The sequence below is a fragment of the Macaca fascicularis genome, chromosome 2, assembly GCF_037993035.2.
Source record: "Macaca fascicularis isolate 582-1 chromosome 2, T2T-MFA8v1.1".
NCBI lineage: Eukaryota > Metazoa > Chordata > Mammalia > Primates > Cercopithecidae > Macaca > Macaca fascicularis.
The window spans coordinates 174,614,579-174,629,091 of record NC_088376.1 but is presented as its reverse complement, the minus strand read 5'-3'; the positions used below and the strand labels follow the sequence as shown (position 1 = coordinate 174,629,091).

At 39.7% G+C, this 14,513-nt stretch overlaps 1 protein-coding gene across 1 annotated transcript in view; it reads right to left on the bottom strand.

Annotated features, from left to right (window-relative positions):
• Positions 1-14,513, bottom strand: part of MYH15 (myosin heavy chain 15) — a 128,891-nt gene that overhangs the window by 99,173 nt on the left and 15,205 nt on the right. The window contains exons 8-11 of the mRNA XM_065539230.2: positions 12,523-12,586; positions 11,924-12,019; positions 5,826-5,929; positions 4,490-4,628 (exon numbers count right to left, since the gene is read on the bottom strand). Coding sequence (XP_065395302.1) covers positions 4,490-4,628; positions 5,826-5,929; positions 11,924-12,019; positions 12,523-12,586 — 403 coding nt within the window. The remainder of the gene's footprint in view (positions 1-4,489; positions 4,629-5,825; positions 5,930-11,923; positions 12,020-12,522; positions 12,587-14,513) is intronic.

Below are 14,513 nucleotides of genomic sequence, written 5' to 3'. Positions count from 1 at the left end.
TACAGAGTGAACCCATTGCAGAATGCCCAAGTGTCAGATGCTGAAGCTCCAAATTAGTAATGAGAAAGGAAGAAAGAGAGAGACTGAGAAATATGACTAGGAGGTTTCCAGTCTGAGAAGTAGAGAGAAGACCAGTACCGTAAATATGAATAGAAATGCCAGTAGGAAGACATCACTTAGGGGAGAAGATGATGGACTTTTAGCCATGCAGAGTTTAGGATACTAGAAAATATGCAGCTGAGAGTTGGAAATATGGAGTTGGAACTCAAGAAAGAGGCAAAGGCTAGGATGCCCCTTTGGATTTGGGTGCCCTTCCCCTTTCCCTCTTCATCTGTCAAGCTCCTTCAATTCCTTCCCAAATAATTAACTGGGAAAAATTTACCAAAGCTTAATACATTAAGAACCCTTAGAATTAAAGAAAAATTCAACACCTCTGTTTTTAAAATGAGCTAAAGGTAGAAGCATACTGAAAAAAACTCAGTATCCAGTAAGATGCTTAAGTTAATTATGGCACATTCACACAATGGAATATTTTGTAGCCATCTAAAAAGATATTGCCGAAAAGACAAAAGATATTCAAATATAATTTAGTAAAAAAAAATACTAGCATGCATAGGATCACAAATTTTTATTTTAAAAAGTTGTATGTGCATATTCAACTAGAAAGCTACATTAAAAAATATGTCCTTTGGCATTCACAGTGATTGTCCCTGAGTAGGTAGGATTCACATAACAAATAATTATCCATTACTATGTGCCAGGCACATTTTAAAACCTGGAAATATAGCAGTGAACACACCAAATGAGGTCCCTGCTCTTACAAAGCTTACATCTGGTAAAGACTGAGGGGTGAAGGCTAGGACAGTCAGTAGAAACTAGCTGTATGAATGACATGAAGGAAAATATTTAGATTAGGGGGATAGTGGTGGAGGTAGCTAGAGAAGGCTTTTCTAATAAGGTAAGATTCAAGAAGTTACTTTAATAAGTGAGGGAGTAAGATATGAGGACAGGAGAAAAGTTCCAGGCAGAAAGAGGAGTTAGTGAAAATAGTCCTTCAATAGGAGTGCTTACAGGCTCCAAAAACAACCAAGAGGCCAGAACATCTGAGTGGAGGGGAACGAGAGAAGAGAAAATGGTAGATTTTGCTACTAACGGTAGGGATTAGAGAGAGAAGAGAAGTATTGGTTGGCGCAAACATAATTGCGGTTTTTGCTATTAAAAGTAATGATAAAAACCACAACTACATTTGCACCAACCTAATATAGAGGTTAAGGAAGCTGTGACAGGGATGTGGGGTTTCATTTGGAGTAAGGTGGGAGCCATTGTTGAGTTTAGAGCAGAAGCAGGACATGGTGGAACAAGGGCTGACTGACACTATGAAAGGACTGACAGTAGCTTCTGGGTGCAGAGCTGTCCACCTATCCATCATAGGCAAGGGTTCAGGCAGGGAGACAAGGAAGGAGGCTGTGGCAATAATCTGGTAAGAAATGGTGGCTTGGGCTAGGTGGTGGCAGTAGACATGGCCATGGTGATAAGTTGTGAGCTTTTGGATTTCAAAGGTAGAGACAAAGAAAAAGAGAGGAGTCTGGATGATTCTGAGATTTGAGTCAGGGTGACTGGGAGAACCTAGCTGGCATTTTTGAAGAAGACTAGAAATGAAGAGTTGGTAGTAAAGGCAGGGTGGGATGAAGAGTTCAGTTCTATTCATGTTCAGTTTGAGATGGGCACCAAAGAAATGAGTATAGAGAGGGAAGAGGAAAGATTCAAGGGTTGAGCCCTGAGCAGGCCTAGAGCAATTAGCAGTAGGGAAGACAAGGAAGCTCCAGCAAAGAACCTGAGAAGAAGCCAAAAGGGAGAGCGGATGAGATTACACATTTCATTTGCTCATCTGTGTTTTCTGATTTATTAATAAGTATGCCTTGTTTTTTGTAATAAAAACCATTCTTCAAGAAAAACCTTTGTTTTAAAGCATGGAAAAAGCAAACGGGATGGCAAAAATAAAATAAGATGCCATAAAAGCATATGTGAATATGTTAATGTATAAGATGTTTACAAAATCTTCATATTACATTGCCTCACTTCATTCACATCTGTGCTGAGTCCTCTTCTCTGAGGGACTTCCTGACCACCCTATCTACAACAACCCCTGTATCCTATCATTCTTTATTTTTTAAACTCTGCTTTACTTCCTTTTTGTATGGAACTTGTTACATATTTATGTATTTATTTTCTAACTCCCACACTAGACAGGACAGGGACAATATTTTGTTCACAGATCTATCCCTAGCATCAAGAATAGACCCTGGCACAGCCTGGCCTCTAAAATTATCTGCTGCACAACAGGCCAGGTGTGGTGTTTCAGGCCTGTAATCCCAGCACTTTAGGAGGCCAAGGTGGGTGAATCACTTAAGGACAGGAGACCAGCCTGGCCAACACGGGGAAACCCCACCTATACTAAAAATATAAAAATTAGCCCAGCATAGTGGTGCACTTGTAATCCCAGCTACTCGGAAGGCTGAGGCACAAGAATTGCTTGAACCTGGGAAGCAGAAGGTGCAGGGAGCCGAGATTGCCCCCCTGTACTCCAGCCTGAGCCACAGAGCAAGACTCTGTCTCAAAAAAAAAAAAAAAAAAAAAAAAAACCAGAAAACTTATTTGTCAAACAACAAAAAAACAAATAACCTAATTTTAAAAATAGGCAAAGGACTTAAATAGACATTTCTCAAAAGATATACGGATGGCCAATAAGCACATAAAAAGATGTTCAACATCACCAACCAGGAAGGAAATGCAAATCAAAACCACAATAAGATACTACTTTATACCCATAAAGATGGCTACTATAAAAAACAAAACCAAAAAACAGAAAACAACAAATGTTGGCATGGATGTGAAGAAACTGGAACCTTCGTGCATTCCTGGTGAAAATGTAAAGAGGTATGGCCACTGTGGAAAACAATATGATGGTTCCTAAAAAAATAACAGATTTACCATTTATTCTAGCAATTCCACTTGTAGGTATATACACAAATGAATTGAAGGCAGAGACTCAAACAGATATTTATATACCAACATTCATAGCAGCATTACTCATAATAGCCAAAAAGTGGAAGCAACCAAGTGTCCATAGACTGATGAAAAGATAAATGTGTTATATGCACACACTGGAATATTATTTAGCCTTAGAAAGGAATGAAATTTTGATACATGCTACGACATGGATGAACCTTGAAGACATTATGCTAAGTGAAATAAGCCAGTTACAAAAGGTCAAATATCATATGATTACGCTTACATAAGGTGCCTAGAGTCAGAAAGTAAAACAGTGGTTACCAGGAGTACCGGAAGGGGATAATAGGGAGTTTGGGTTTAATAAGTACATAGTTTATTGAGGTTGAAATGATGAAAAACTTCTAGCAGTGGATTACATTGCTAATTATATAACAATGTGAGTGTTCTTCATGCCACTGAACTGTACACTTAAACGTGGCTAAAATTGTAAATTGTATGTTATGTATATTTCATGCATTAAAAATATAAAATTTAAAAAATTAGTTGTTGAAAGAGTTGAATGAATGGGTTTTCTCTTTTCATTTCAGTTGTAAGGAATTTTAATATTAAATGGAATAACTATGCTTTCTTCTTTTCATAATTGTGGGGATTTATTTTAATGATCATTCTAGACAGATCATTCATTGTAAGGTGCCATAAATCTTTCTGGTAAGCAGAAAAGAGTATAGCTTTTTTTAAATGTGAAAAAAAAACAAGGGGAAATAAAGCCTCCTGGTCTCACCCCTATGAGTTAGTTACATCCCGCGGGAATTCCAAGGGCCTTAGTTCACATCTCCATTATGTCATTTAATACATTTTATCATAATTTGCTCCTTATTATTTTTATTTTATTTTATTTATTTATTTTTTTGAGACTGAGTCTTGCTCTGTCACCCATGGTGCCATCTTAGCTCACTGCAACCTCTGCCTCCTGGGTTCCAGCAATTCTCATGCCTCAGCCTCCCATGTAGCTGGGATTATAGGTGTGCGCCACCACTCTCGGCCAATTTTTTGTATTTTCAGTAGAGACATGGTTTCGCTATATTGGCCAGGCTGGTCTTGAACTCCTGGCCTCAAGTGATCCACCTGCCTCAGCCTCCCAAAGTGCTGGGATCACAAGTGTGAGCCATCGTGTCCGGCCATGATTCGTTCCTTTCTCTCATTGTTCTCAATAATCTATGTGCTAAAGGCATTCTCTTTCACCCAAGTTTAGCAAATTGACTGGATCATCAATAATTATTGAGGAGTGCTTCTTATTCTGTGATAGGAGGATTCTACATTAGAATGGTAGTTGACAGAACCATTTTTGAAGAACAGCAACCAAGGGAGACACTATTGATTAATTTTAAGTAAGAGGTGAGGTTAACTGCAAGGAAAAGGTGGCAGGCTTGGGCCCAGGGATTTGAAGTATATACCGTATCTTCAAAGTAATTCTTACTTTCTGTGCCATCTGCTTCCAGTTGCTCTTCTCTAGGTTTCTGTTTAAATTTCATGTTTCCAAAGTGCATGATGGCTCCAGTGAGTTTATAGCATCCATACTTCTCATCAGGAAGAAAGCCCAAGATGTCCATGGCTTGCTGTAAAAACAGAAACAGATGGCCCTGTCTTCATTTGCCTAATGGCTGCAGTGAGCACCTCACCCCCGCTGTTACACCTCGGGGCTGTGGGCTGAAGGGAATGAGATAGACAGCTCTGTTCAAAGCAATGCAAATCAGCCCTGTTGGCACTTGGTCACCCGCAGTCTGCTCATCCCTTTAAAAGAGAATTAGGAAGGCACAAGACTAGGCTTGTTTATTCCCCAGTAGTTTTAGAACTTTCCATCAATGCCCTGCCTCTCTCTGGTTCCTTCCAGCAACAGATCACTAACTGGCTGTATCAGGTCAATTATTTTGCCTTTCGTGGTTATGGCAGAAAGCACCATATCTGCTGAGTTGCTTGTTTCTGTGATCCCATGTGTTCTCCTGACTTTATTCTAGAGCAGACACATTTCAAAGACTGGTGAAAAGAAATGTTTAAGAAAAGCCACCTCACCATAAAATTGCATCCTAAGTATCCACTGCACAAGATGTGCATTCTCATACACCCCAAGAGGGAAAAAATTGTTCCAATCTTTCTAGTGGTTAATTTAGAATATGTACCAAGAGACTATAAAAAATTCATAATCCTTCGTATTTTCACTTCTAGGAACCTAGCATAAGGTGAATCTGATATACAGAAAAAGTGTTAAGCTACAGAGATATTCACCTCAGTGGGAGTGAAAAAAAATCTTGAGTCTAACACTAGGAGAATAGCTCAATAAACAACAGCACAAATGCCTGATAAAATCTTAAGTACCCACTTAAATGTTTATGAAGAGTTCCTAAAGATACTTGAAATGCTTAAACGATTAAACTGAGAAAGCAAATTCTATATGCCAAATGTATATGCAGCATAATTACAGTCTTTTGGTAAAAAACAAAAAACACTAACATGACCATACAAAAGCAGCTGCAAATAGATAAAAACAGAATAAAGACTGTAAAGATATACACCAAATAAAAGAGATGTTTGCCACTGAGTTGAAATATCTTTCTACTTTTTCATAGCTTCCAAAGTTACTATATTGACAATGTGCAGTTTTCTCGTAAGTCAGTAAACTTTGGACAGAAGCAGCCCTACACCCCTATGAAAGCAAGACCACTTCTCTGGGTCCCTGAAGAACAGAACTCTAAGATGCTGTCTTTCATTTCTCATTGCCATTACCAGATTTCGCTTTGACAACTAACAAGCCTTACTTCTGTGGCCAGCAATTCTTCAGCATCATCCAAGCTCTCCACAGTAACTGCTCCACAGGAGCAAAAGTGGAAGTCTGAGGGATTTGCAGACACCAGGAGCATGTCTAGAGTGGGAAAACCATTCGTTAAACAGCTTAAAGAAATCCGCAAGGCCTTAGAAAATAATGGGTCAATATTCACAGTTTACGGTTTAAATCATACTTGTAAACAAGCTAAAATAAAATCCATATTTTAGACCCAAACTTCTACAATCAATGTTTGCCCTCTATTAACTTGTCAGTAATGTGTTAATGCCTCCCAAGAGAAGACAGGCTGGCAAATTCCAAAAGCAGATTCAATTGCAGCAGTTTCAATTGGTGCAAAAAAACAAAAACAAACGAATAACAACAACAACAAAACACAGACAATGTGTGCTGGTAAAACTTTGAAAACAGGAATTTGGCCTAGATTTATGACTGAGGGCTGGAGGACAACGGTATTTTGTAAAATTATAAGTAGAACAGATCTGAGTTTCAAAAGCTAGGAAGCAGTCAGACCCTGGGGTCAGCGCCCAGGGAACATTAGCAGGGCAACCCTGTCACATCACATCCTCCCTATTAGGGAGCTGAGTCTGTCTTTCAAGGGATCCATAAGTCAGCTGCTGTGTTCAATGCTGCACCCTGATATGTCTAAGAGTCCTGACATGATTCACTTAGTCAGGAAACATAATCCAGGCCGAAGCAGAGGCAGGCTGTCAGCCACGCATCAACTGACTTGGCAGAATCATGTTAACCTCTCACTGCCCAACACTTGATCCCAATGAAGTTTTCTTGAGCTGATCTTATTTTTCTATTTATTGCTCAATGAAGTGAAAGTCGGTTATCTTGAACCCCAAATCTCAGAAACAAAGAAATTGGGCTACATAAACGTTCACAGCAGCTTTGTTAGAAAACAAGTCAAATGACCATCTGCAGTTGAATGGGCTAACAAACTGTTGTACATCCATACAGTGGATTATTATTCAGCAAACAAAGGAATGAACTATAAATACGTGCTAGAACATGGAAGAATTTCAAAATAATTATGCTGGGTGAAATAAGCCTGACAAGAAGAATATACACTCTATTTTTTTTGTTTTGTCTTTAAACATTCTAGAAAATACAAACTAATCTATGGTGACAGAAAGCATATTAGTGGTTGCTTAGGGACTGGGGCTGGGAGAGGAGGGCTCCAATGAGTGAGAAGGGATAGGAGGGAGGTCCAAGGACCTTCTGAAGATCCAAGCACACTTTTGAAAGTATACATGCATTATGTTGATTGTGGTGACAGTTTCATACACACACATATATATGTTAACACTTACCTGTTATATACTTAAAACACATGCCGTGTACTTTAGTTGAAAAATACTTCAATAAATTTGTTTTATAAAACTTTAAAAATAAAACAAAATTGGCCTAGCTTAAATCAAGCAGAAGGTTAATATATGTATTTTAATAAAAATGACCTGTAAAATTTTTTACAGTACTTGTTTTTTAAATGATTTTTATTTTTTAAATAGACAATTTAAAATTGTATATATTTATGGTGTACAACATGATGTTTTGATACATGTATACATTGCGGAATGGCTTATTCCAGCTAAGTAATGTATCATCATTTCACATACTTATTTTTTTGTGTGGTGAGAATATTTAAAATCTACTCTGTTAACCATTTCAAGCATATAATACATGGTTATTAACTATAATCACTGCGTTGTACAATAGATCTTCTGAACTTATTCAACTTTTTTAGATTCCACGTGGGTGAGATAATGTGGTATTTGTCTTTCTGTCCCTGCCTTATTTCACTTAGCATAATATCCTTCAGGTTCATCCACGTTGCCATACTTGACAAAAATAACAAGATGTTCTCTTCTTTTCTTTTCTTTTTTTGAGACAGGGTCTCACTCTGTCACCCAGGCTAAGGTGCGGTGGCACGATCACAGCTCACTGAAGCCTCAATCTCCCAGGCTCAAGTGATCCTCCCACTTCAGCCTCCCTAGTAGCTGAGACCACAGGTGCATGCCACCATGATCAACTAATTTTTTAATTTTTTATAGAAACAGGGTCTTGCTATGTTACTCAGGCTGACCTTGAACTCCTGGGCTCAAGCAATCCTCCCTCCTGGGCCTCCCAAAGTGTTGGGATTACAGTCATGAGCTACCATACCCAGCCAAGATTTCCTTCTTTTTCTTTAAGGCATAATAGTATCCTATTGTGTATATAGACCACATTTTCTTATCCATTCATCCTTCATGGACACTTAGGTTGTTTCTCTATCTCGGCAATTGTGAACAATGCTGCAGTGAACATGGAGGTACAGGTATTTCTTCAGGATACTGAGTTCATTTCCCTTGGATGTATTCCCAGTAGTGAGATAACTGGATCATAAGGTAGTTCTATTTGTAATTTTTTGATTAACTTTCATACCATTTTTCATAATAACTGTGCTAATTTATAGTTGACTCAACAGTAAACAAGAGTTCCCTTTTCTTCACATCCTTGCCGACATTTATTATCTCTTGTCTTCTGATAGCAAGACAATATCTCATTGTGGTTTTTGCTTTGCATTTCTGTGATGATTATTGATGTTGAGTCTTTTCTCACAGACCTGTTGGTCATTTGCATGTCTTCTTTGGAGAAACGTCTGTCAGGTCCTTTATCCATTTTTTAATCTGGTTGTTTTCTTGCTATTGAGTTGAGTTCTTTATATACTTTAGATATTAACCCCTTATTGATATACAGTTTGCAAGTATTTTTTCCCATTCATTCAGTAGATTCTCTCATGATGATGCATGATTGTTGTATAGTTTATGAAGCGAACACTCAGGGTATGAGGCCAAATGTCAAGGATTCCAATATGGAAGGACCTCTTGGTCACTTATCATCACTCCTGGAATCTATACACTAGTTGAATAGCAAGAATAGGTACAATAAATAAATAGAAACAAAAAAAGTCAAAAGAAAAAGAAAAGAAAAGGGAAAATATACGTAGGACCAAGCTATGCAGATGGCAGTGAGAACTAAGGATTTTGAATGAGCCCTGTCCAAAAGAACTGAAGAAATGAGTCTTAGCTATGCCTGGAACAAGGGTCAGATATAATTGAGAGCAAAGGGGTGAAGGGGTACTCATGGCCATGTAGAGGTCAAATAGGGACTGGCTCTGAGGTAACATGTCCCCTCATTTCCTTGACTCCTTCAGTGGTTGGCCAGCCTCTCTGCTGTGATTTCCATACCCAATTCTTTTGTAGTGTGGACAAATCCTCATATTTCAGGATATGTGGACATCATCCTCATATTGTTAAGATACGCCCTCTTGTATTAAGCCTCAGGATACTCTGAAGCTCTTCTTTGGCAAACATGGATGGTAAGAGTTCCAGATCATCTTTTAAAATGTCCCCCAAAAGGACAATGGGTGCTAAAACAGGTAGACTGACAATACCCAGTTTGGACCACCAGATGTCAGGCTTTGCACAGTAATCAATCTCAGCAACCCCCAAAGACTGAAGGAGATAAATGAATTCAAGATAAGCATGAATTTTCCATAGCAGCCCAAAGGCATCAGATGCTTCTATTAGTAAACAGAGATGCTCTGAAAGTAATCTTGCAGTCTCTGCTGGTACCTTCATCAGATCTTATGTGTCAGTCGCCCTATACCATCCAGAAACACATGTCAAGAGTGTTAGATTTGATAGGGTTAATCAATGGAAGACCAAAAAAAATCCTGTTCCAGGTTGAGGTGAAGAGAAGGTGGGGAAGAGAATGTACTGCTTACATAACACCAATTACATCTATGGCAAAAATAATTGTCTCGTTCGCAGAGCTTTCCCCATTTGGTAAGGGTACTTTAAAGACCAAGTAGTCAAAACACTGCTAGATTTATACCATACTTAATCTAAGCATAATGGACTGGGAAAATTGTTCCCATCATTTCACTAGCCTGGATCTGTAATCTTATCCTACGTCCACTTCTGTGGGAGCATTGTTGTCCTCAAAAGCTTACCTCAAATACAATACCTTGGAAATCAAATCAGCATGTCATTCTCTCCTTCCAATGAATCCCTATGCCACTTTAAACTCTCTACCATGGTCTACAATGTGCTGCATGGTCTAACCCCTGCCTACTTTACCCTATGTTACCCTCTCTACCACCCACAGTGGCCATTTTGCTATTCCAATAGTAAATCAAATGCATTCCTTCCTCAGGACCTTTGCACTCACTGTTCCCTCCTCCTGGAATTTTATTCCTGGAAATCTTTGCCTACTTGCTCCCTTACTTATTGAGGTGTCTGTAAAAATATTGTCTTTTCAGAGAAATTCCCTGACAATTTCATCTAAAATAGAACTATCCACAACCCTACCAAACCCCATTTCTTTCTGTCCCCTCACTGCACTTTATTTTTCTTTATTCACCTGCCATATAACCTACAAAGAAATTAGAGCATTTGTTTTTTTCTTTTTTGAGACAGAGTCTCACTCTGTCTCCCAGGCTAGAGTGCAGTGGCACATTCTTGGCTCACTGCAACCTCTGCCTCCCAGGTTCAAGTGATTCTCCTGCCTCAGCCTCCCAAGTAGCCACAATTACTAGCACCTGCCACCATGCCTGGCTAAGTTTCATATTTTTACTAGACACTGGGTTTTATCATGTTAGCCAGGCTGGTCTCAAACTCCTGACCTCAAGCAATCCACCTGCCTCAGTCTCCCAAAGTGTTGGGATTAGAGGCATGAGTCACTATGCCCAGCCTAGATCATATATTCTGTACTTGTTTGTTGCCTGTCTTCCACACTAGACTATAAGCTCAGAAGGGCAGAGGCCTGTCTATCTTGTATCACCACTGTACCCCCCATGATTAAAAAGCAGTGCCTGATGTACACATGGAAGCTCCAGAATAAATATTTGTTGAATAAATACATGAAATTCATTCCCTTATTCCACAGGGATTTTTTCTTATTTTATGTTTATGGCACTATCATTCTCCTAATCAAATCACAAAACTTGGGGATATTTTTGACTCATCACTCTTCCTCACTCCTACATTCAGTCACTACCAAGACCTGTTTATTCTTCCATGCATCTATCCCTTTTCCCCCACCCTTCCATTCCCAGACACTCTTTTAGATCACTGTCTTGTCATCTCATACTGGGACATTTGCAATCCCTTCCATCCAAATCTCTGCCTCCACACCATCCTGCCCATTACCAGCTTAATCGTCCCAAATACTGCCCTCAATAAATCATGACCTCCTATTGCCTCACTCCCCACAACACACTCACACACTTGCTCTGCCAACTCCCTGAGTTCAGAAACCATCAGAATAAAATCTCCACTATTCCTCTATGCAAATCTTTTCCTTTAGTCAAACTGGTCTCTCTGTTCCCTGCTCCTGCTTTGCCCTTTCCCAACATTGTGTACACTCTTCCTCCTACCAGAAGTAGCCTCCACTCTTCACTTTGTCGACTGAATCCCCTTCCCATTCTTCGTTTCCCAACCTAAATTCCCCTTCTTTATAAAACTCCTGAGCCAGACACGGTGGTTCACACTGTAATCCCAGCACTTTGGGAGGCCAAGGTGGGAGGATTTCTTGAGGCCAGGAGTTTGAGACCAGCCTGGCCAACATGGTGAAACCCCATCTCTACCAAAAAAGAAAAAAGAGAGGAAACTCCCATTGACCACCACACACTATGATGCTATCTCCCTCCCCGGGTCTCTTATCTTTACCACTCATGTAGTTCTAATTAAGGCCTTAAATTAATGCTTTTATACACACACACACACACACACACACACACACACACACTCACCCACTCACCTCTGCTGGGTATCCTACCCACTTTCAAACACTCTTCTTCCTTTTGCTACCAAATTGAAAAAGAAGTGTTGCCATTTACTGTCTGTCCATATAAAATTATACAACACTAGTTCTATAATTGGTTCAACTCCCTAAGTTTTAAGGATGAATATACTGAAGTCTAAATAGGCTAAGAAACTTACTGAATAACACTTTTTCATCCCCCAAATATGGCTTATTTTTCTTGTTTTGGAATAACCCTAAGCTCCAGAATCCTACACTTACCATGAAGCTCTTTTTGTCCAGATAGAATTTGATAGAATATGTGGTAGTTCCTCTCTCCAGGCTGCTGGAAAATCACCCTGGACTTTTCAAGAAAATCTGGATGATGAGAAATGAATAAAGATTCATACTTAGGCATTCTTGCAAAATGTAGAACAAAAGTAATCAGGCTGAGTGCAGTGGCTCACAACTGTAATCCCAGCATTTTGGGAGGCTGAGGTGGGAGGAGCACTTGAGGCCAGGAGTTTGAAACCAGCCTGTGCAACATAGTGAGACCCCGTTTCCACAAAGAAAAATTTTAAAAATTAGCTGGGCATGGTGGCACATGCCTGTAGCTGCAGCTACTTGAGAGGCTGAGGTAGAGGATTGCTTGATCCCAGGAGTTTGAGGCTGCAGTGAGCCATGATCGTGCCATGGCACTCCAGCCTGAACAACAGAGTGAGACCCTGTCAAGAAAGAAAAGAAAAGAAAGAAAGAAGGAAGGGAGAAAGAGAAAGAGAGAGAGAGAAAAGGAAAGGAAAGAAAAGAAAAGAAAGAAAAGAAAAGAAAAGAAAAGAAGGAAGAAGGAAAAAAAGTAATCAGATAGTGCAATGACTACTTACAGATATCAATGTCCACAGATGACAGCATGCCTCTGGCACCAAAGTGCATCCTGATGAATTTGCCCTAGTGTGGACACAGAACACACTCAGACACAGAACACAGTTTCCTATTCAAATTTTCCAAGCACTTGCAATGGCTTCACTATATGTAACTCTCAAAACGACTACTTCCTCAAAAGTAAGAAACAAACAAACCAAAAAAAAAAAAAAAAAAAAAAAGAACAGAAAAATGCAATGTGGGTTTGAGATGAGATAGCACCAGCTAATATCTGGAGGAAGCCAGAATGATTGTCAGGACTAGCAGTGGTTCTGGCTTGTAGCCCCAAATCTGCTGATTGCTACCTGTGTATTCTTGCGGGCACTGTGAAATCTCTCTGGGCCTCACTGTTCTTATCTAAAGATAATAAAAATATTTCCTCATCATATTTGTTTGTTCATTCACCAACATTCATTGAGCATCTACTAAGATCCAGGTAACCTTCTAGGCACTAGAGATACCACATAAGAAAAATAGACATGGTCCCTACCCTCACAAACCTTATAGGCTAGTGGGTAAGCAGTTACTGCAACAGCTCTGACATAAAATCACAAGAAAAGCCAGTATCCTAGAACTTAGAAAGTCAGAGAAAGAAGGGGCATAAAATGGAGTTGAAGAGGTAGACAAACTCCATATCATGTAAGCCATGTAGAACATGGGAAAGGGTAGGGTTTTATTTTTTGTGTGCTTGGGAGACATTGTAAGGTTTTAAGCAGAGGAGTGATGTGATCTAATTTGTTTCAAAGCACACCTTGGCCTAAAGAATAGACAGATACTCTTTCTTCCTTATCAGTGAAAAGCCATAAGGCAGGATCTAGAGGGGCAGAAATGCTGTCCAGAGGTGCCAGCACCCATGTCAGAATGCCAGATGCAGCTAAGGAGGTGGCACCATCTGGTTGCAGCTAGAGCCTGTGGGATGAGGATGCTGGAACAGGGAGGAAGTCAGCCTGGTGGAGGTTGGCCCATGCCAGGAAGGCACCAGGGCAGGACAGCAGCCTGGCAAGAAGAGGTGAGTAGCTCTGTACAGGGGGATCGAACAGGTACATTAAAATATGTAGGACAGTGGGAGTCACACACACAAACACACATGTATATATACCCATACATACAAACGCGCAGGTACATATATATGTGTGCACATACACATATACAGAGGTATATGTATACATATCTATTTAGTATTAATTGAAAATTTTAACCCAGATTTCTTGATTATTTTGAACTCCTTTTTTTTTCTTCTCTCTTCTTTCTTTCCTTCCATTGATCCATCTTCATGCTTATTTTTCTCCTCTACTTCTTTCCTTCTGTCTTTCCAACTTTTCTCTCCTTTCTGTTCTCTTCTTCATCGTTTTTTAAGGCAAGTTCCTGCTCTGTCACCCAGCCGGAGTGTAGTGGTATCATCATAGCTCATTGCAGCCTCAAACACCTGGGTTCAAGTCATCCTCCTGCCTCAGCCACTTGAGTAACTGGGACTACAGGTGCACACAACCACTCCAGGCTAATATTTGTGTTTTTAGTAGAGACAAAGTCTCACTGTGTTACCCAGGCTGATCTCGAACTCCTGGGCTCAAGTGATCTGCCCACTTCAGCCTCCCAAAATGTTAGGGTTACAGGCATGAGCCACCACACTTGGCTATCTTTCTTTTTACCTGATGTTTTTCCCTTTCTTCCTTTTATTTTTTTCCTTATCTTTCCTCTTTCCTTTTTAAAAATGTTCTTTTTCCATCCCTCTATTCCTTCCTTTTTCTTCCCTTGCTTTTTTTTCCCCAGCTTTCTATCTTTCATGTTTCAGCAGAAAGTCCTTTAGCATTCTAACAAATCCCAAATCTACCAGTTGTTTTATGAACCAGTATTAGTGCCTGCTATGACCAGCCAGACACTGTAAGCACATCTAAATGTGAACAGAGCAGCTCTAAGGCTTTGGATGGAAACTAGCCAAATCAGCATGTGGTTA